This window comes from Cervus elaphus, chromosome 22 (assembly GCF_910594005.1).
Source record: "Cervus elaphus chromosome 22, mCerEla1.1, whole genome shotgun sequence".
Lineage (NCBI taxonomy): Eukaryota > Metazoa > Chordata > Mammalia > Artiodactyla > Cervidae > Cervus > Cervus elaphus.
The window spans coordinates 6,161,735-6,184,403 of NC_057836.1; the positions used below are offsets into that span (position 1 = coordinate 6,161,735).

Consider the following 22,669-nt stretch of genomic DNA (forward strand, 5'->3'; position numbering starts at 1 on the left):
AAAGGCCCCACCAACCAACCTCTCGCTGGGGGTTAGGAGTTCAACATGAATTGGAGAGAGTAAATATTCAGGCTGTAGCAGTTCCTGACCCAAAGCTTGATTTCCTGGTGGTTCAGTTGCTAAGTCATGTCCAACATGGACTCCAGCACACCAGGCTCCCCTGTCCTTCGTTATCCCCCAGAATTTGCTCAAATTCATATCCATTGAGTCGCTGATGCTATCTAACCATCTCATCCTCTGTTGTCCCCTTCTGCCTTCAATCTTTCCCAGCATCAGAACCTTTTCTAGTGAGTTGGCTCTTTGCATCAGGTGGCCAAAGTATTGGAGCTTCAGCTTCAATATCGGTCGTTCCAGTGAATATTCAGGACTGCTTTCCTTTAGGATTGACTGGTTTGATCTTCTTGCAGTCCAAGGGGCTTTCAGAAGCCTTCTCCAGCACCAGGATTCTTCAGCACTCAGCTTTACGGTCCCAGCACTGGTTCCGTTTCAGAGCAGACCCGGGAGGGACCACTCTGGAGCTGAGGCCCGTCTCTGTGTGTGACCGACACCTGGGAACCTGGGTCCTCATGTGAGCCCTGAATCCTGGCTCCAGCACTTAAACCTGGGGGTTTTGGGGATGGAATTCCCCCCTGCCTGTCCCCACATCCTGGCGGTGAGGATGATGGGAGACCCTGAGGCTCCCACAGGGCAGCAGGGGATGGTCCTGGGTGCTGTTGGCCAGCACAGGGGCGCCCCCAGTGGGTTTTGAAGGTTAAAATATGAAGGCAGAGACCCCGAAACGTAGGCCAGGGGCCTTCCTGTGCCCCTCAGGTCGAGTGCTCACACCAGGTTGTTCATCAGATGCCTCACGGGGTAGTGATCACTCCTGCTCACTCCCAGTTAGAACCTGGCCTGGAGGTAGGGGTTCTAGCAGGAGCCTGTGTCCAAGGCTCTGCCAGCCTCACTCCGGACAGATGTCAGGAGAGGTCATGGGTCACCAGATTCAGGGTCAGGATGACACCTCCCATGTCTGGGTGAGCCAAGCCAGGGAGGGGCTGCTCTCTGCATACCGCCTCTGACATCCCCTCCCTGATGGGGTGTTTGTCCCTGGTGGGGTGAGCTTGGTATGAGGCCTGGCATGCATCCCGGCTGAGGCCAGTGGAGGGCCATGCTTGGGGCCTGAGCAGAGCCCGGCGGTGGACTGGGCCGACTGAGGGCCTGGGCCCTTCAGGTGCCTGGGCTGGGCTTCCTGGATGTGGAGAGGGTGGACGGGACCCCCTCCCCAGGCTGGGGGCGGAGGCTGCACCCGTTCTCTGCCCGTGTCCGCCGCTCCACCCTGGGCAGGCCACCTCCTCTCCTGCAAGGGTCCTGAGAGGTGTGAGTCTGCACCCTGTGGATGACCCAGCCCAGACACAGCCGGAGGGCGAGCCCCTCGCCCTCCCCACTGCCAGGGCTCCCACCCAGGCAACCAGGCCACGGCCAAGAAGTTGAAACACTTTATTTGGTTTATAAAATTCCACGTTCCGAAAGCGAGCCTCGAGCAGGGCTGAAGGCGCAGGACGCTGTTTCTGGGGTGGGGGCTCAGCCCGGAACACCTCTGAGAGCTCAGCCGGTCACCCCCTGGGCTGAGAGCAGACAGGCAGCCTGTGGCTGTGGGAGCCCGGCAGTGCCTGACCCGCAGCGGCTGCAGTCCTCGGAGGGCGAGGCGTCCTCATTCCGAGAGCCGCCGGCCGCTCCTGCGGCCCTGGTTGTCCTGCCACACGCGGTAGTTGAGCGCAGCCGCGAAGGCCAGCCAGGCCAGGTAGGGGTACAGCAGGCAGGCGGCCGGCGGGCTCACCTGGCGCCAGGCCATGGCCGTGGCTGCTGCCATGCCACCGGTCAGCAGGAGATCCACAAAGGCCTGCAGAGACGAGGACAGGGAGACCTGAGGCGCCACGAGCCACGGGCCGGTGTGTCCCAGCTGCCCGCTAACCACAGCGGCGGAGGGGACTCTCCAGCCGCCTCTCAGTGACCTGGCCAGGCCCCGCGCCATCCTCTGCCTCAGCTTCTTCATCTGTAAAATGGGAACCGTCACCCTTGCCCGACTGCCACATGGAGGGGTGCACAGCATCAGCCGTAAGGTGGGCTTTCCTGCACCCAAGGCCCCTAAATCCACGGAGCTTCAATCAGAGCCCCACAAGGCTTCCTTCATGGAGGAGAAGCAGCTGAGGGGCACTGGTCCCCTAAGAGCTTCTGTGTTTTCTCTTTTTGGCCACACCCCGTGGCATGTGGGGTCTTAGTTCGCCAACCAGGGATCAAACTCAAACCCCCTGCACTGGAAGTGTGATGTCCTAACCACTGCACTGCCAGGGAAGTCCTAAAATATTTATATTTATTTGGCTGCATTTGGCTTAGTTGCAGCATGCGGGATCAGGTTCCCTGACCAGGGATCGAACCCGGGGCCCCCTGCATTGGGAGCGCAGAGTCTTGCCACTGGACCACCAGGGAAGTACCCTCCACTAAGAACTTCTGAATGGACCAGGAGCCATGTGCCTCCCCTGCCCCCCACCTTTAGATCCTGGGCCTGGGGGACTGGGATATGGTACCCCATGTCCCCCCACAGAGGGGCCATCTCCAGGGACCAGGGAGACAAGCCAAGGCCACACTTACCCAGCCCATTTGTCGAGCGCCGAAGAAGAGGGGAGGCCATGCCCAGTTCAGAGCCAGCTGCCCAGCGTAGAGGCCCAGGGGAACCACCGCCTCCTTCGAGAAGCCCCCCAGCTCTTTCCAGATCATGTAGGAGCCATACCTGAAACAGAGGCTACCAGTCAGGGCACCAACAGGGAAGAGGCCAGGGGCCTCCCTGGAAGGCAGGAAGCCACACTCACCTCTGAGACCACAGAGTGATGACTCAGGCATGCCCTGCCACTGACTGCTGTGTGACCTCAAGGAACTTGCTTAACCTCTCTGGGCCTTTGTTGCTCATGGGGTCACTGCAGACATTCTAGTTAATATGTTGGCGGTGCTAAGGGCAGTACCTGGCTGCCCTTAGGACGGGTACTCAATAAGTAATTGAGTAGGACACTCAATAAATAACTGCCATCATCATCATCAGTGTTGTCAAGAGTGAAGCGTGTACAGAAGGCATGCCAGTGAACGTGCCTTAGGGGATTTGGGGCTGGGCCTTAGGAGATAGGATGAGTTTGCCAGGGTTAGGCCACAAACATATGTAAAGGTTTAGGCCCATAGAGCTTCCCTGGTGGCTCAGACGGTAAAGCGTCTGCCTACAATGTGGGAGACCCGGGTTCAATCCCTGGGTTGCGAAGTTCTCTTGGAGGAGGAAATGGCAACCCACTCCAGTATTCTTGCCTGGAAAATCCCATGGATGGAGGAACCTGGTAGGCTACAGTCTGTGGGGTCACAAAGAGTTGGACATGACTGAGTGACTTCACAGGCCCATATACGGGCTTCTCTGCTAACTCAGACAGTAAAGAATCTGCCTGCAATGAAGGACACCCAGGTTCAACCCCTGGGCCGGGAACATCCCCTGGAGAAGGGAACGGCTATCCATTCCAGTATTCTTGCCTGGAGAACTCCCATGGACAGAGGAGCCTGGCAGGGTCGCAAAGAGTCAGACACGAATGAGTGACTAACACTTTCAGGGACATACATGAGACCTGAGTCAGCCTGTGTTACTGTCGACAGTACCTCAAGGTCTGAGGGGGGCCCTGGGGAGGTAAAGCAGAAGAGAACCTGGTCCCGGGGGGCTCCTAGGACCACAAGGGCAGTGATACCACCACTGATAACAATAGCTACTGCCCCCCCCTCATAGCTCAGTTGGTCAAGAATCCGCCTGCAATGCAGGAGACCCTGGTTCGATTCCTGGGTCGGGAAGATCCACTGAAGAAGGGATAGGCTACCCACTCCAGTATTCTTGGACTTCCCTTGTGGTTCAGCTGGTAAAGAATCTGCCCACAATGCGGGAGACCTAGGTTTGATTCCTGGGTTGGGACGATGCCCTGGAGAAGGGAAAGGCTACCCACTCCAGTCTTCTGGCCTGGAGAATTCCATGCACTACATAGTCCAGGGGGTCGCAAAGAGTCGGACACAACTGAGCAACGTTCACTTCACTTCACTTCTTCCACATTTACACATGCAGGCACCTCTCTGCAAGCATTAGCTCACTCATCCACCATGAGGTGGGCAGGACTGTCACCCCCATCTCACAGGTGTGGAAACTGAGGCACAGAGGGGAGAAGTGCTCAGAGTTCTTGGCAGGCTGTCGGGAGGTGAGTCTGCTTTTGAATCCAGCTAGTCTGAGGCCAGAGGCTGAGCTCTCTACTCAGAGGTTTGCCGAGTTCCGCAAAAAGAGAGGTGATGCCAGACTGACACTCTATCGGAATCTCGATGGGGAGGGGAGGCCCGGAGGCTGGAGCAAGTGGAGGCAGCAACAGCGGCGCCTCTGGACCAGGACAGTGAGGAGAAAGCGGGATGCGGGAAGAACCACAGGCCAATGGGGCAGGGCCCGGGGCTGGAAGAGGGTGCGGCCCGGCTGACACTCAGGCCTCGAGGACCGTCTTAGTCCCATCAGGAGCCTGGGGCATCAGCCCGGTCTCTGCTCTCTGCCCCCTGCAGTCCCACTGGGCTGGCACAGAACGTGCATATGGGTTCGGAACATTGCAGAGGACGGTGGGAAGCTGACCAGTCTCCTGGGTGCAAATCCCACTGCAGCCAGCAGGGTGCGCCCTCCCCCACCCAGGCCTGCTTTTCCCTTGGCACCTCGGGGGTCACGTCCAGGAAGGCCTGTGGGGTCCCTACTCCATAGCCCTGTGTCCTTGGGAGGTCTCTCGTCAAACGAGGGGTCGTGAGTCCTAACAAAGGCAAAGCCTGACCCCAGGCGGATGCCCAACAAACTGCTGCTGCAGTCACTGCTATTGATCTTGGAAGCATCCGCCTGCCCACGTCTGAACTCTACACACGGGGCCGGCCTCTCCCTGAAGTTGTGGAAGCAGCCAGAGTGCCAGTAAGGGGTTGCCGCCCCTTCCGGGAGGCCTCAGAGGAAAGCGTTCGGTTGTGCAACCAACAGGCCTCACAGCTTTCTCCACTTTCACTTGCCAAACGGGGCTGGGAAACGGTGCCCGCTTCCCAATGGGCACCTGGAGAGTTCACCTCCGGAGGAGACGCTCAGGCCTCGGGCCTGGGCCCCCCCTGCCCCGCCTGCCCGGCAGGTGAACAGACCCAGGGGCCACGCCAGCGCCTGCGCCCACCTACCCCATGGCCGAGTAGAGCGAGCCCCAGATAGGGGCCAGGATCCAGCGGGGCGGGTGCCACGGGGGCTTCTGCAGGCTGGCGTACCAGCGGAAACCCTCTCCGCGGATGTACTGGGCACCCAGGAAGCCCCCCAGACTGGGCACCAGCGTGAAGCCCACGGCGGGCACCCAGGGCGGGGCCATTGCGGCTGCAGCTGCTGTTCCAGAAAGTTCTGAAAGAGAAGACAGGGCTGGGGTGAGAGATGGGGAGGCTGCCGGGTGGGGGTGGGGCCTCCCCTGACGTTTCCTAAGGACCTACTGTGAGCAGATCTGCAATGGGTCTGTTACCGGCCCCTCGTCCCTCATGGACTGACCAAGCAATTGATGGAACAAGCAGGAGGTGCAGAAAAGACGTGCAAGGCTGGGGGGTGGTGGGTGCTGAGTTCACCCTACAGCCCGCGGCGCCCCAGCCCCAGAGCTCCCGGGAGCACACTTCCACCCAAACTCAGGCCGCACCCACGAGACTGCCCTGATGGGCAGGCGCCCCCAGGCACCCCTGCCCACTGCCGGCTCCACGCCGGCTCCTGCTCCAGCTGCCAGGCTCCTCTGCTCTCGCATCCTCACCCTTGACCTTTGGTCTCCTGGTAAATGACCCCTCCTCTCTGCCACCTGATTCAAGGCCGTTTGGGTAGCCTCCACCAAGAAGGCCACCCAGCCCTTCCTGCCCAGGCCGAGTGCTGGCCCAGGCTCTACGAGGCTGCGTCAGTCCACCCCTGCACGCAGAGCTCCGGGACTTCCCATTCAGTCACTCATTCACGCGACAACTTGTATCACACAGCTTCACTCGAGTCCCCACTCCCCACCAACGTGCTGTGAAAAGTCAAAGTCACTCAGTAGTATCCGACTTCTCTCTGCCACCCCACGGACTATACAGTCCATGGAGTTCTCCAGGCCAGAATACTGGAGTGGGCAGCCTTTCCCTTCTCCAGGGGATCTTCCCAACCCAGTGACCTCCAACAAATGACGCTACATCAACATCCCGACCTAGGTCCAGCCCAGTGGGGGTATCTCTGTGTATAGGTGTTTCACCATCAGCCCACAGGTCTGCCCTGAAATCGCCTCCCCTTCCCTGTGTTCAGAGAGGGAAAGCAGCCTGCCTGGGGTCACACAGCACTCTGGGGCCAGGCTCTGCCCAGGTCGAAAACCTTAAGGTTGTGGGTGAAAAGGGACAGAGTTTAAGGCTGGTGAAGGCCCCTCAGCAGCCCTGAGAGGCTGGCAGGGCTCAGGGCAGGAGTGCTGCCGACACCATCCCCGGGGCTGGAGCCCCCCAGGCAGGGGCCGAGGGGACTCAGTCTTCGGGTCTCTCCACTCCCCGTTGCCCAGCAGCCCCCAGGTCTGCGCTGAGGACCTACCGGGCGCCAGAGAGCTGAGCTCACTGGGGCCGAGAGTCCAGCCGGCTGCACGCTGGGGGCCAGTGCTGCCTGGGTGTGCCATGGGACCCCCAAACCTATCAGCACCCCTGACGGGGCCTCAGTTTCCTCATCACAAAATGAAGGGCCCGAGCTCCCGCTCACACACCCTGACTCCAGTTGGAGGGCCCGGTGTGTGTGTAGGAGATAAGCAGCCCCGGAGCAGGACTCGGTTCAGCACACTTGCTGGGTGGGGGCTGGGCACCATGGTGGGTAGAGGAGAAGGGGCCCAGACCTCAGAGCAGGCACCCCAACCCGGGGTCAGAGAGAAGAGGGTGCACGAAGGACAGACAGCACTTTGTCCCAGGACATGGGAGGGGAGAGGGGCCGGAAGGCACCCGGCAGGAGGGGCAGGCAGGTGCAGAGACCAGGCTGTGCCCACCCGCAGGCAGCGGGGAGCCCTCAAGCCGCCGGGTGAAGGAAGAAGGCTGACGGGGGCAGAAGGGCAGCTGCTGGCCTGGAGCACCGCAAAGCGCCCGAGATGCAGAAGCAAGCTCAGTGCCCAGCACCGGGGACTGCAAGGGACGGGTCAACCCCCAAGTCCAGCTTGGCGGACTCTTTAATAACGTGACAACTGTCCTCAATAGTCAGTGCAGAAAGCAGAATGTAAAATAGACGACAGAATGATCCCGATTTTAGCAAAAAATAGATAACATGGATGCGCATTTTAAAGACGGACCTCCCTGGAGGTCCAGTGGTTAAGACTCTACCTTCCAATGCAAGGGGTGTGAGTTCGACTTGCTGCAGGGTGTGGCCAACAAAGTTTTTTTTTAATGTAACAAGCACGTGAAGACGTTAGCAGCCGTCATCCCCCTAAAGCGAACACCTCCTGGGAACCGCTGTGAGCCCGGCCCGAGCACCGTCCTTTCTGACCCTGCGAGGGGCCCACACCATCTTACCCGCCCTGCCCACGGACCCGAGGTGCTGAGGGCGGGGGCAGCTGCCCAGGGCACCTCCACAAGCAGGTAGCTCGGGAGACTAAAGCCCCCGCTCGCCAGCAGGACTTAAGATGCTCTGTTACTGTTTTCCAAAATGTCTATAATGAGCACACTTTTAAACAGTAAGCCGCATGCCACAGCTTAAGATCCCACATGCCGCGACTGAGACCCAGTGCAGCCAAATAAATAAAGAAATATTAGAAAAAAGTAAAAGGAACAGTCGGAGGGTGTTAGGCATCTAGCAGATTCCGGCTCTGCCATCCAGTGAGTGAGTGCTCCCTCCCCGGGCCTCAGTTTTCTCACCTGTGGAATGGGGCCAGTGAGCCCCACCCCCCACCCCCCACGATCGCTGCACAGGTGAACGGTGAGGATAAACACTGCCCAGGGCTGGCTCCTGATACGTAAACCAGCCTGTGTTTCTCCCTCACCCCCTCCCGCCCACCCCTCCGGTTTCCAGGGGCATGGAACTGTTCCTGGGGCGGGGGTGAGGATCTGATCTCACTACAGGACAAGGCCCACCTCTGCCGGGTCTAGGAGAGCTCTGGCCCAATGCCAGGGGGACGTGGAGCCCGGGGACCCGGCCACCACGGTGTCACTTCAGCAGAGCCCAGGCCACCTTAGCTGCTCTCTCGTCTACACCAGCCGGCACAACCCTGCTCAGCCTGTTTAACAGACGTGTTGAAACCACAGTCAAGTGGCAGCCCTTGGGCAACCATAACGAGCTGCGTTCAGGGCCCGAGGGCTCCCCTGGACCGTGACGTGGGCTGGGCAGGTGGGAGGGCTCCACCCCGCACTGACTCTCACACACAGACAGGCACACCGAGGCCCAGAGGCCCAGGGGCGGGCCGGGGGTCAGACCCTGAGCCGGGCCAGAGCTCAGGCCTCCTCGGGATGACCGTACACACCTTCCCCCAGGACAGTCCCAATTTATGCCCAGTTTGTCCCAAATGAATGACTCCCCCGCCAGGAGTGTCCCTGTTACAGGTGATCAAGGTTAATGCCACCGGCATAAGACACGCGTCCCAGTTCAGCGAGGTGGACGCGCTCCCTGTGGTGTTCTTGCCACAAGTGCAAACTCGGGTCCAGTCACGAGAGACTGTCACAGTCCCGACTGGAGGAACATCTGACCACACACCTGCCCTGCCCTCCAGCACTCTTGAAAAGGGACAGGTCACGGAAGGCAAGGAAAGACAGAAGGATGCATCACCGACTAAGGACAAATAACAGCTAAACAGAAGGTGGGATCCCGGGCAGACGGTGTCCTGGGCCAACGGATCGGATCGTGTTAGCAGGGTTACCAACAGGGTGTGAATTTCCTGGTCCAGGAAGGGAAGCTGGGTGAAGGGTGTGTGGCAACTTTGTACTACCTCTGTACTTTGTCGTAAGTCTAAAATTAGTCCAAAATAAACATTTTTAAAAAGAGTATCCTGCTTTGGACACAAATTTTCATCACCTCCTTGTTTCTCCCTATATTCATCACAGCATCAGTCCCTAACCTCCACCCCTGGCCCCAGACGCCCCACCTGCCACCAAGGCCTCTCAGAGGCTCCTGACCATTTGGTTTTTATTTCCTGTTGCTTGTGATTCATTTAAACGAAAGGCATACACACACAAGAAACCATTTTAAAGTGCACAGTTTGGGGGCAAATTCATACATTCCCAATGTTGTGCAACCATCTATATTAAGCTCCAAAACATCTCCATCACCCCCCAAAGGCCCAGCACCCATGAGCGGTCACTCCCCAGTCCTCCTGCCCCCAGCCCCTGGCAACCACCAGCCTGCTTCCTGTGTCTATAGATTTGCCTTTTCCGGACATTGCACCTAGATGCAACCACGCAATTTGTGGACTGTGGGGTCTGGCTTCTCTCACCGAGCGTGTTTTTGAGGTTTATGAACATTGTGGCCTGTGTCCATACTTCTCCCCAAGGTGTCGTGGGCAGGTCTCACCTAGTCACAGCACCCAGCCAGTGCCCAGGAAATCCCCAGCGTGCCAGCTGACCGGGCTGGAGAGCCCGTCACCCTGGCCCCTTGCTGGGCAGAACAAGCAGAGGCCTAGGAAGGGGTGCTGGCTCTCCCAAGGCCGCAGTGACAGAGCCCGGCTTGAACCCCACGCTTCTGCCCACCTGTCCAGGCTGCTGTGTTTATGCACCGCTGGAACAAGGGGATTAATGGGTCTGCCCAGCCCTGGGGTCAGAAAACACATAGCTCAGATGCCCACGTGGAGACAGTCAGACAGGGAGCTTCCTGGGGCCTCATGGGGACGGCCAGGCTCTTGAATCATCCGATTAGGGGACCCACCAGGCTGAGTCACGCTGGGCTGGGCAGGGCTGGGTGGGGCAGCTGGCCCAGGCAGGCCTGAGAGGAAGCCACTCTGTGATGGGGTTGTTGTTCAGTCGCTCAGTCGTGTCTGACTCTGCGACCCCATGGACTGCCGCACGCCAGGCCTCCCTGTCCACCAACTCCCGGAGCTTGCTCAAACTCATGTCCATTGAGTCAGTGATGCCATCCAACCATCTCATCCTCTGTCGCCCCCTTCTCCTCCCACCCTCAATCTTTCCCAGACTCTCTTCCAATGAGTTAGCTCTTCGCATCAGGTGGCCCAGGTGTTAGGGTTAGGGACCACCAGCGGTCAGGAAGGGGCTCAAGCAGAGGGGCAAAGCCACCCACCTGTCCTTTGTCTGCTTCCGTCAGAGGGTGACTCAGAGCCCGAACTTTGGGTCCGTCCCCAACTTTCTTGGTGAATTCAGGCCAAAGCTCTGCTTTGGGCCTCAGTTTCCCCTGACATCAGATGGCTACCACCTGCCCTGCCTGCTTCATGGGGTCATGGGGAGGCTCAAGGGATGGGAGGGTCAGGGTCGGAGGCCATGCGTCCCTGCAGGAGAAGACCCAGCCTCATGGGTCTTCAGACCCAAGGCTGAGAAAATGTCAGCCGGTCCATCAGGCAACACTCAGAGGGTGAAAATGCTTCTGAAAGGCCCCACCCTTGAGGCCTGAAGCCACTGAATCCGAGACCAAGAAGGCCAAGCAGAGCACTCAGGCCCTGGGGTCAGGAGAAGGCGCTTGGCCTCTGGGAGCGAGCAGGGTGGGGAGGAGCTTGGCGGAGGCCCAGGCTGGGCTCACACTGGGTCAGCATCGCTCCACCCAGCTTCACAGCAGCCACCGGGGAGGGCCCAGCCGCCTCTCAACTCGGGCCCTGAGGCCCACACCATCTCGGCCTCTGGCCTCCGTGGTGCACACCACGCTCCAGATGAGAAAACCAAAGCACGGGGCGTCCCAGAAGCTTCTAGGCCTGGGTGACCCTGAAGCCCACACCACCCCTCCAGGCCCTGATTTGGGAGCCTGCTGGCTCTGGGTCATACGGCCAGTCATGATGAGGGCTGGGCCACCTCCCCTCTGCCAGCCTCTGCCTCCAGCCTGACAAGGCCTGCCCCAGAAGCCCGCCAGGTCCAGGGATGTGGGGTGAGCCCTCAAGCTCCTCCCACCCCACCTCGGCCACTCCACCCTCTGCCTGCACGCAAGAGGATTCTCTCAGGGCCAACAGCCTCGCTGTCTCCAGCCTCAGGGCCAGTGTCCCATCCCCCGAGAGGCATCAGGCCCCGACTGGGCCCACGGGCAGCAGTTTCAGGATCTGAGTCCTCCCAGTCCCCCTGGGGCGAGACCCGGGCTCTCCAGTCCTAGTGATGCTTCATTCCTGGGCTCTGTGTCCCCGTCTGCGAAGTGGGGGTCGAGCCGGCTCTGGAGGAGCCCTCTGCTCTCTGCGGCCAGAGAAAGCAGGGGACAGAAACCGCTGCCCAGAAACGGAGCAGAGTTCTGCCGTTTCTGTGCTCCCCACCCCCAGGCTGTCCCCTCCCAGGCCTTATCTTTCCTGCAAGCCACCACTGATGGTCCCAGGGACTTGTTTTAAGGCTCTCCCCCTCTTTTTTTTTTTTTTAATGACTCACAGCTAATCCTCCTCAGAATAAGCTCTGTTCATCTTTTTCATTATGAAAATATCCAATGTAATAGGCCACACAGATCTAAAAGAGTCTGCCTCCTGCTAGAAACCCAGCCCGTGTGGGATGCGGGCAGTGGGGGCTGGGGGTGACTAAAGGGAATCTGCTTTATGGAGAATGACTAATTTTTTTAAGACAGAGAGCATACAAAGACATTGCCGGCACAATCAAAAATAAGTCACAGGAAATACAAATGAGAGGCAGATTCAAAAATGAAATTGGGAAAGGTCAAAAGCATAGGCAGCAGAAGTGCCCCCCAAGCCCCCCCACCCCTCTCCCTGGCAATCCACTGTCAGTGGCTTCTGGTTTCTACCAGATCCAGCCAGATACCATTCAGTCATGGGCGGGCGGGCAGGCACGTGTGTGTACACACATACACACACAGACACACTCTGCAGGCAGAGAAAGTGGCCTCTGGGCTTGCACTGTGGAGGCGGCTGGGCTCTGCCATCGGACCACGAGAGCATCGGAACCCCGGCTGCCCTGCTCTGAGCCCCTGGGCCATGTGCTGGGTAAGCGCGTCAGGCCCCCCTCTGTTCAAAGTCTCCCCTGGATGCCTAGGATTCCCACTGAGCTCCCCCTGGGGGTGCTGAGCCCCTGTTTCCCTGTTCTCCAAAGAGGCTGGTCGCCTCCCCTCCCTTCCTCCCTAGCTTCTTTCCCAACCCAGAGCTACCGGGCCGGGGCGGGCCCTGCCTGCTGCTGCCCCATGTGGGGTGCCCACACCTCACAGAGACACGGGGGCCCGTGGCCCTGTGCGCCAGGCACCCTGGGCCGTGCTCCTGGACCACAGCCTCCTCCCTGGACTTGACCCTCTTGGAACAGCCTCAATCCCACATACCCAGGGGAGGCTTGAGTCCTGGTCCTCCTGCCGTCCACTCCAGAGCACGTGGCCAGTACCAGGGACCATCATACTTCATCAGGCCAGCGGAGAGACTCCCAACCCAGGCCAGACCACGGGGCCTTTGCCAGGCTGCTCTGGCACTCAGCATTGTGTCTGTAGCTGGAACCCCCACTGTAAGCTGACAGGGCAGAACAATCCCCAAGGAAGAACCAGGCATGGCTCTCTTGACACAAGAGAAACCATTTTAGGACTGAGCCGTTTCGTGATCTAAGCCTGGCTGGGGTGCTTTGCCCTTGAACAGATCCCAGTAATAATCTTAAGGGAATGAAAGAACAAACAGGCAAAAGAAGTAACAACAGCAAAGATAATAAGTCAGTTGTGAAGACTCCCAGTTGTTTCAGTGGTGAAAGTTAGCCTGAAACACTTTTTTTTTTTTTTTTTTAGCTGTTTTGCAGAATTTCATCCCCACCCTCGCAATCCCCACTCCCAGCCAACAGATCGACTGGAACCTAAGGAACAAGAAGTTGACCTTTGCTGATCCCTTGTGATTTCAACCAACAGAAGCTTGGACATTACTGAGCTTTGTCCCAATTCTATGAATTCTCCTCCACTCAAGCCCCTTTATGAATACGCATGGATGCTTAGCTGCCTGCAATACAAGAGACCCAGGTTTGATCCCTGGGTCAGGAAGATCTCCTGGAGAAGGGAATGGCTACTCATTCCAGTATTCTTGTCTGGAGGATTCCATGGACAGAGGAGCCTGGCAGGCAAAGAGTCGGACGTGACTGAGTGACTAACACACACATTTTGCTGTAGGAGGAGATAGTGCCTTGGGAAAGCTGCAAGATCCTCTCCTTGGTTGTTGCAAGTAAGAACTCCTTCATTCTCCCTGTCTTTGGCTTGGTTGTGCCTTTTGGCTGGGCACACACCAAGAGGCAAACCCAGTCATCAGGGAACACCACACCCCTGCCACCAGGGCTCCCAGCTCCTCTGCAGGGGGGCGGGCAGCTCACAGGCAAGTCCGGAGGGTCTCTGCCCACGCCAGGGGCTCAGGCTGCAGTTCACCTGCGCACCTGAGCACCAGACACTGGGATCTAGGCACCCGGTTCCAAGGCTCCGCAGGGCCTTCACTGGCTTTGAGCAAGTGACCTCCCCCTTCGCCTGGGTTTCCTCCCGTACAAATGGGGTGTCTCAAGTGGGTCAGGAGCACGAGGTCTCCCTGGCATTTTGTAATCCTCAAGGACCCGGCTCTGCCACTCCCGCCCTCTGCCGGCCTCAGCGGCTCAGCTAGGGAATGGGCGGGAAGCAGGGGTGCCTGGGCCCCGGTGGGGTGCAGCAGGGCGGGGTTGCCCAAGGTCCCCCTCCCGCGCCCCCCATCTCGCCAGGATCCCGCCGCGCAGAAACGCGAGCGCGGAGACCAGGACTGGGGTCCCTGCCGCCCCCGCCGCCCCCGCCGCCCCCGCCGCCCCTCCGGCCGATCCGGGTCAGAGGCTACCCCGTGGCCTTCCGCCGCAGTTTCCCCTCGGACCCCGCACCGGCTGGAGGGTGATGTCTGGGGTCGCTCCCTGCGGGGGACCCCCTTCCCGCCACCCCCTTGGCGCCCCGTCCCCACTCACCAGCGACGACGAGGACTCGGCTCCGGGAAGGGCAGTGCGCGGCGGGAGGTGACGGCCCTTCCCGGGGCCGGCCCCGCCCCGCCCGGCCGGCCACGCCCGGCTTGGCTAGAAGCCCGGGCCGTGCCGCCCACAGCCCCGCGGGTCCCGGCGCTCCCGCCTCCGGCCGCCGCCTTCCCCCGGCGCGAGCGAGTCTCGCGGCCGCTGCTCCTCCCCGCGGTGGCCGCCGCGCCGCGCAGACCCAGCCGGCGCTGCAGGCAGGTCCCTTCTCTTGAGCCTCATTTTTCCCGTCTGTAAAATGGTGCGATAGAGGCCACCGATCTCAGAGAGGGGAATTGCAGTGCCTAATGGCAGAACCCTAAACAGCCTCCTCCACAGCTGCCCTGGACCCCCATCTCCGGAGGGGTACCCCAGTTCCTTTAGCAGTTGCCCCAGGACAGAAGGCAGAGTGCACTCTGAGTCTGGGCTTAGCTGCCTTGTGGCTGGCTCGCTCTGCCTCCATCCCCTCATCTGTAAAACGGGCCCAGCGTGGTGGGACTGAGGAGGATGCCACGTGGTAATACCGGAGACCACAGAAGCTGGACATTCAGTGAGCATCACAGCCCAGAGGTGGCCTCCAGTTTGCCAGGGTCACTCTGATGAGACAGCATGTCCAGGTCTGGACCTTGAGCACCTCACCACTTCATCTGCTGGTGCTGCTCAATTCCTGCAGCCCCAGGCCTGTCCTGGCCCCCTTGGCGAACTTGGCCTGGCAGGGCCCCAACCACAACTGCCCACGCTGGACACTAGAGGCAGGGAAGCGGGGGACAAGGTGAACCATCCCTGCGTCCCCAGGGCTGGGGTCTGACTTTCCTAGGCCCTGGCATTTCTGCCTTCGTGGGCCTCTTCTGCCTTTGACGGTGTTGATATAAAGACAGGGATGAAAAAAGGATGACGTTCTCTTCATCTTTTTCTTCTGATTTTAAAAGAAATTACGTTTTCCTGGATCCCTCAAAGTAGCAGGGCCCAGGCCTTGCGGCTGTTGTTTCTAATGAAGTGGGTCTGGCCACGCCTCCCAGCGAGCTGCCAGCCCTGGCCCTCTTCCTGCAAGGAGGTGCCCGGTGGCTTGCCCCGGAAGCCCCGTGGGGGGAGGCATCGCAGCTTCCCTCCCGCCCAGCCCCGCCTGCATGCAGGGCTCCAGGCCCACAGGGGAGCCTCCTAGGAGGCAGAGATGTCCACTCCCAAACCCCTGCTGCACACCAGGGCCAGGCTGGGAGCAGAAGAAACCTACCCGGGCCCTCCTTTTTTATAAAGGAGACCCTACAGTACACAGGGCCAGTGGCTGCCCGAGGGAGTCACACGCGGGGCCAGATGAGATGTGGGTGCCCCTCCCGTGCTGGGAAGCCTCCGGTTAACTTGCGCCTCCCTCTGTCCTATCCCAGAGACCCCACCTGAGCCTGGTCTGCTGTCCTCCCTAGCTGGCCCCCAGCTCCTCTCTTGCCCCTTCCATGCCCCCCCTCCACTCTGCTCAGGATCCTCTGTGGCTCCCACTGCCTTAGGATCCAGTCCAAGCCTTTTACCTGACGCTCAAGGCCCCGACTACCTGACCCTGTCCCACCTCCATGACTGTGCACACATTTCCCCTCATCCTGGGCAACTCGACGTGTCCAAGGCTGACGGCTCCAACACAAGCAAAGCCCAGTCAGTCCAGGAAGGAGGCGTGGAAAACACCCTCCCAAACCCCAGAGAATGCTCAGAGGTGACAGGGTCACCCTGCTTGCCAGTCGGTTAGGCGCCTGCATTCTTGACCACTGTGTCGTTCGGCTTCTCAATTCCAAGTGTGATTCAGATGGAGTTATTTCCCTCTTGTTTTATCTGTGTGTTTACCTTCTTACATGAGTAATTCGTATTTAAAGAAACTGGAAAATATAGACAAAAGGAAAAAAATAAAGTCACCTGCTCTCCCATCACCCACCGTCAACACTTAGAGAGTCTTTCTGTGCCTTTCTCTAAGCATATAGGCACACGTGCCTTTGCATGGATGCCTTCAGGCGGTACAGTCACTGGTTCTGTAAATTTGTTTTCTTCCCCTTACAATAAATCAAAAACCTCTTTCTACTTCATCAAACACTTGTCTGCATTGTTTCTCTTAATTGTGAACTGTTTCAAACAAACAGAAACATATATCAAACAGCCCTATACTGATTCGCCTGCTGGAGAGAGTGGACATGATGGCCAGGCCAGAGGAAGACCCCTGGGAAGATGAAATTGAACTCTCTGGGGCACAGACTGGCCTCAGCCTCCCTAAGCATTGACAAGAGTCCTCGGGGGCAGCCAGAGGGCAAGGCCGGGGTGCGGCTCCCCTATCAGCGTGTACGGCAGGGCGGCGGTGTGAACATTCAGTACAAAGCAGTCAGAGGCGCGGGTGGTCTGTCTTCTTGCTTTTGAGCTCACTGCCCCTGTGTCCAGCTCTCAGGAGCTCTTCTGTGGACACTTCTGTGAGGTGGACCCTTCTGTGAGGTGGAACAGTGTCCTTTAAGGAGCCAGGTAGCAGGACATGGAGGGGAGAACAAGGGCTCATCAGACAGTGATCGAGACAGCCAAGGGTGGACGCGCGCCTAGGCCAGGCTCGGCGGATATTCAGCTTTTGTTTTTTCTTTTCTTGGCTGTGCTGGGTCTTCTTCGCTGCACGGGCTTCCTCTGGTCGCGGCGAGCCAGGGCTCCTCTCCAGCTGTGGTGCTCTGGCTTCTCATTGTGGGGTTTCTCCTGTTTCAGAGCACGGGCTCTAGAGCACAGACTCAGGAGTTGGGGTGCACAGGCTTTGTTGCTCCATGGCATGGGGAATCTTCTTGGATCAAACACGTGTCCCCTGCATTGGCAGGTGGATTCCTAACCACTGGACCACCAGGGAAACCTCCAGGAGGCAGCCTTAAGAAAGACAGCAGAGGAGGTATCATTTCGGAGATCTTGCGTTCTATCCCATGGCTGACTTGAAGGATGCTTGACTGAGTGACAATTCCAAGTTAGAGATCCTTGCCCCACGGCATCATGAGGCCATACTGATGAGCCAGCTGAAGCCCTTCTGCGTTCTGAGCCTTTCTGTGTAAAACCTGTTTTGTTCTTCCTGGGCGGTTTTAAGCTTTTTGTCCCCAGAGTTCTGGAATTCCATACTGATAACTCCTCGATGTGGGTCTAATTTCATCCATGGTGCCAACTCTCAGGACGCTCATATCCTTTATTTTTCAGAAATTAAAAGTTTTGGTTTCCTTCCTTACACCTCACTTCTCTTTCTTGCATACCTGTTACTCAGAATCCTGGACTTCCTGGGCTGGTCTTCTAACTTCCTTTCCTCTCCTACTTCTCATAATTTGCTTTTTAAAAAAAAAAAAAGAAAAAGAAAAACTTTTGTGAAGTTTCTTCAACTTTCTCTTCCTGGCCCTCTATTGATTTTTTAATTTTTTTACTTAATTTTTTTTTTTTTTTTTTGCATGTGGGATCTTAGTTAGCTGACCAGGGATCAAACCAGTGCCCCCTCCATTGGAAACATGGAGCCTCAAGCATGGGACCTCCAGGGAACTCCCTCTATTGATTTTTTAAATTCTGCTGTCTTATTTGTTATTTCCAAGGCACTGTTTTTTGGTTTGTTTGTTTTCTGAATGTTCTTTAAAGAAAAAACTTCCTGGTTGTTTTTTTTTTTTCACTGATGCAATGGCTTCACTTACCTCTCAGTTATCAAGGGTAGTTTTCTTAAAACAATTACTTTCTTCTCTCAAGATAGTCTTTGATTCCTATCAGAGATGTGGAAGAGATGTCCAGGTTAAGACATGAACAGAGGACATGCTGTTCTTATTTTTTATTTTATATTGTTGCTATGATTTATTTTTGTTATTGTTATTTTTTATTCTTTGCCACACTGCGCCGTTGCAGAATCTTAGGTCCAATCCCCACCAAGGACTGAAGATGGACCACAGCAGTGCAAGCACCAAGTCCTAACCACTGGGCCACCAGGGAATTCCCACGCTGCTGCTGTTTTATTTATTTATTTATTTACTTTTCTGTATGTTAGAGGATCTCCTCAGATGTTTGGGGATCTTTGGCTGGCTGCTCATGATTAGAAGAAAAAGGAAAATAAGTCTATGGATGGTATATGTTGAATTAGCTTCACTGTGACTTGAACTTGGTGGCTGTTCGGTAACTTCCTGGTCTGTCAATATCCTCATCTATTTGTTAGATATTTGTTTATTTATTTTTGGCTGTGTCGGGCCTCAGCCGCAGCCCGTGAGATCTTCTGTTGTGGCACGCAGGCTCAAGGGCAGCTTTCTTCAGACAGTTACTTTCTCTTCTCATCATAGTCTCTGATTCCTATGCATTGTTGTTATTTTTTAATTTCTGTAGCTCTGCTCAGCTTGAAGAATCTTAGGTTGTGGCAACCAGGGATCCAACCATCATCTCCTGCATTGGAAGGCAAATTCTTAACCACTAGACCACCAGGGACGTCCCTGTCAGTATCTTTAGGATTTTCTTCTTGGACTGGTCCCAGTCCCCAAGGGCCCTCCGGCTCTCGCCTGGAGGGTAGGGGTCTGACTGCACATTTCTGGGAGCCCAGATGGGGGGAGCATGGGCAGAGTCTCTGCATTCAGCAGTCAGTACCAACTGTTTCGGGACAGTCCTCACATTCACCCCTGTCCCTTGCTTGCCCAGCCCCTACCAAAGCTAAGAATTTGCCAGAATGAGGGAGAGCTAGAGAGAGGAAAGATATCTAAAGATCTGTCGTCTTCAAAGACACCTTCAAATAGTTCTATTTCAGCCTTTTTAACCCTTAGATCTACAAGTGGCTAGCGCTGCCAGTTCCTAAGCATTTGAGAATTCTGTTGTATGAATAAGGGCTGGTTCTCAGCTCTCAGCTGTCTGCAGTCTGCTAAATCAGGTAATACTGGGCATCCTGCTTCCTAGCTGGAAGAGATTCTGTTGCTAGGTCCCCCTTTCCTGTTCTCTCTGTCCTGTGGTTTATGTCTTTAGAAGACTCCTCTTCTGTGGGTTGATGGGCTTCTGGGGGCAGCGTGTCCTCTGTTTATGTCTTAACCTGAAAATCTCTTCCACATCTTTGAGGACACAGCATTGTATGGACTTACCATCATTAACTAATCACCTCTAGTTGGATATGCACCTCATTTCCATCTTTTCTGTGTCAAAAGCAAGGGGTCTGTACATGTCCTAAGAGCTATGTCTTTGCTCATCTGATTCTTTTCTCAGGACAAGCTCACTTGGGAGATGATGATGTGAGTCCACCTAGATCTTTCTCAGTCTGAGATGTGGAGTGAGTGAGTGTGTGCCTGGGGGTGTGTGTGTGTGTGTGTGTGTGTGTGTGTGTGTGTGTGTGTGATGTGGAGTGAGTGAGCCTGTGTGTGCCTGTGTGTGTGTGTGTGTGTGTGTGATGTGGAGTGAGTGAGCCTGTGTGCCTGGGTATGTGTGTGTGTGTGTGTGTGTGTGTCCAGAGCTCCTTAGAGGCTGGCAGGGGAGGAACGGGGTGTAGATACAGGTGAGTTCAGAATTAGATTCTCTCTAACCCAGGCTGGCACCACCACCCAGAAACCAGATAATCCCAATCTCCAGTCCTCCTTCTGTCACTAACCATCTGCCACTCAACCTTTGAGACTTTGTCTGAAAAGTGAAAGTGAAAGTTGCTCAGTTGTGTCCAACTCTTTGCGACTCCATGGACTGTAACCTACCAGGTTCCTCTGTCCATGGAATTTTCCAGGCCAGAATACTGGAGGGGGTAGCCCTTCCTTTCTCCTGAGGATGTTCGCAACCCAAGGATCCAGCATGTGTAAATTGAGGATAGTAATAGCACCTATTTACCATAGCGTTCAGTTCAGTCCAGTAGCTCAGTCATGTCCGATTCTTTGTGACCCCATGGACTGCAGCACACCAAGCCTCCCTGCCCATCACCAACTCCGGGAGTTTACTCAAACTCATGTCCATTGAGTCAGTGATGCCATCCAACCATCTCATCCTCTGTCATCCCCTTCTCCTCCGGCCTTTAGTCTTTCCCAGCATCAGGGTTTTTCAAATAAGTCAGTTCTTCGCATCAGGTGGCCAAAGGATTGGAGTTTCAGCTTCAACATCAGTCCTTTCAATGAATATTCAGGGATGATCTCCTTTAGGATGGACTGGTTGGATCTCCTTGCTGTCCAAGGGACTCTCAAGAGTCTTCTCAAACATCACAGTTCAAAAGCATCCATTCTTCAGCTCTCAGCTTTCTTTATAGTCCAGCTCTCATATCCATACATGACTACTGGAAAAAACCATAGCCTTGACTAGACAGACCTTTGTTGGCAAAGTGATATCTCTGCTTTTTAATATGCCGTCTAGGTTGGTCATAACTTTTCTTCCAAGGAGTAAGAGTCTTTTAATTTCATGGCTGCAGTCACCATCTGCAGTGACTTTGGAGTGCAAAAAATGAAGTCTCTCACTGTTTCCCCATCTATTTTCCATGAAGTGATGGGACCAGATGCCATGATCTTAGTTTTCTGAATGTTGAGCTTTAAGCCAACTTTTTCACTCTCCTCTTTCACTTTCATCACTTTCGTTCTTCTTCACTTTCTGCCATAAGGGTGGTGTCATCTGCATATCTGAGGTTATTGGTATTTCTCCTGGCAGTCTTGATTCCAGCTTGTTCTTCTTCCAGCCCAGCATTTCTCATGATGTACTCTACATATAAGTTAAATAAGCAGGGTGACAATATACAGGCTTGACATACTCCTTTTCCTATTTGGAACCAACCTGTTGTTCCATGTCCAGTTCTAACCGTTGCTTCCTGACCTGCATACAGGTTCTCAGGAGGCAGGTCAGGTGGTCTGGTATGCCTATCTCTTTCAGAATTTGCCACAGTTTATTGTGATCCACACAGTCAAAGCTTTTGACATAGTCAATAGCAGAAATAGATGTTTTTCTGGAACTCTCTTGCTTTATCGATAATCCAACGAATGTTGGCAATTTGACCTCTGGCTCCTCTGCCTTTTCTAAAACCAGCTTGAACATCTGGAAGTTCACAGTTCATGCACTATTGAAACCTGGCTTGGAGAATTTTGAGCATTACTTTACTAGCGTGTGAGATGAGTGCAACTGTGCGGTGGTTTGAACATTCCTTGGCATTGCCTTTCTTTGGGATTGGAATGAAAACTGACCTTTTCCAGTCCTGTGGTCACTGCTGAGTTTTCCAAATTTGCTGACATATTGAGTGCAGCACTTTCACAGTATCATCTTTTAGGACCTGAAACAGCTCAACTGGAATTCCATCACCCCCACTAGCCTTGTTCATAGTGATGATTTCTAAGGCCCACTTGACTTCACATTCCAGTATGTCTGGCTCTAGGTGGGTGATCATACCATCATGATTATCTGGGTCGTGAAAATCATTTTTGTATAGTTCTTCTGTGTATTCTTGCCACCTCTTCTTAATATCTTCTGCTTCTGTTAGGTCCCTACCATTTCTGTCCTTTATGGAGCCCTTCTTTGCATGAAATGTTCCCTTGCTATCTCTAATTTTCTTGAAGAGATCTCTAGTTGTTCCCATTCTATTCTTTTCCTCTATTTCTTCGCACTGATCACTGAAGAAGGCTTTCTTATCTCTCCTTGCTATTCTTTGGAACTCTGCATTCAAATGGGTATATCTTTCCTTTTCTCCTTTGCCTTTCACTTCTTTTCTTTCCACAGCTGTTTGTAAGGCCTCCTCAGACAGCCATTTTGCTTTTTTGCATTTCTTTTTTGGGGGAATGGTCTTGATCCCTGCCTCCTATACAGTGTCATGAACCACCATCCATAGTTCATCAGGCACTCTATCAGACCTAGTCCCTTAAATCTATTTCTCACTTCCACTGTAAGGGATTTGATTTAGGTCATACCTGAATGGTCTAGTGGTTTTCCTTACTTTCTTCAATTTAAGTCTGAATTTGGCAATAAGGAGTTCCTGATCTGAACCACAGTCAGCTCCCAGACTCGTTTTTGCTGACTATATAGAGCTTCTCCATCTTTGGCTGCAAAGAATATAATCAATCTGATTTCAGCATTGACCATCTGGTGATGTCCATGTGTAGGGTCTTCTCTCATGTTATTGGAAGAGTGTGTTTGCTATGACCAGTGCCTTCTCTTGGCAGAACTCTATTAGCCTTTGCCCTGCTTCATTCTGTACTCCAAGGCCAAAGTAACCATAGCGTTACTGTGAGGAATTAAAAAAATACCCAGGACTCTGTTCGATGTAACAGATGTTTACTGAAAGCTTACAGTGTGTCTGGGCTGTCGGAATTATTAACATAAACGAGAGCACACCACTGGTGGTTAATCAAATACAATAAGGAACATGGAAACGTTTCAAGCGCTTTTCCACCGCTAGGTCGAATATTACCTTGCGCTAAGTTGCTTAGTCCATAAATGTTTATGAGGGCTCAGGGTGCGGTGTGCTGTTTTCTTCTTTCCAGCGCGAGTTTAAATTAGCACGTGCCCCACAGATCCCTAGAGCCCAGGCACCAGTTTCAGAGCCTGGGCGGGAACTGGTACCCGCGGAACCTTTCTCTGAGCTGGTACCTCGGCCCGCCCGGCGGGAAATACGTCAAGGACCGCGCCGCGCCGC

The 22,669-nt window shown here is 55.3% G+C and overlaps 2 protein-coding genes and 1 non-coding gene across 6 annotated transcripts in view; 1 reads left to right on the plus strand and 2 right to left on the minus strand.

Moving 5' to 3' along the window:
- The window catches only part of TTLL12 (tubulin tyrosine ligase like 12), a 37,293-nt gene extending 17,855 nt beyond the window's left edge, over positions 1–19,438 (plus strand). Inside the window, exon 15 of one of the 3 annotated variants that reach the window (XR_006336642.1) lies at positions 19,359–19,438. The gene's annotated coding sequence lies outside the window, so the exon portion shown is untranslated. The remainder of the gene's footprint in view (positions 1–19,358) is intronic. The other 2 variants (XR_006336641.1, XR_006336640.1) reach the window with 2 other exon arrangements.
- Positions 1,460–14,202, minus strand: TSPO (translocator protein). Of its 2 annotated transcripts, none has more exons than XM_043881147.1 (4): positions 14,065–14,202; positions 5,230–5,440; positions 2,629–2,767; positions 1,460–1,879 (listed from the first exon to the last, which is right to left on the minus strand). In XM_043881147.1, exons 2-4 carry the CDS (start codon positions 5,409–5,411, stop codon positions 1,691–1,693), a joined length of 510 nt encoding a protein of 169 aa, XP_043737082.1. In that variant the 5' UTR covers positions 5,412–5,440; positions 14,065–14,202; the 3' UTR covers positions 1,460–1,690. The 2 variants fall into 2 exon arrangements, with proteins under 2 accessions (XP_043737082.1, XP_043737080.1); XM_043881145.1 differs by lacking the exon at positions 14,065–14,202 and adding an exon at positions 12,446–12,597.
- TRNAG-CCC lies at positions 2,394–2,466 on the minus strand. The gene has a single exon. It is a non-coding gene; the product is annotated as a tRNA-Gly (tRNA).
- Positions 19,439–22,669: the final 3,231 nt, after the last annotated feature.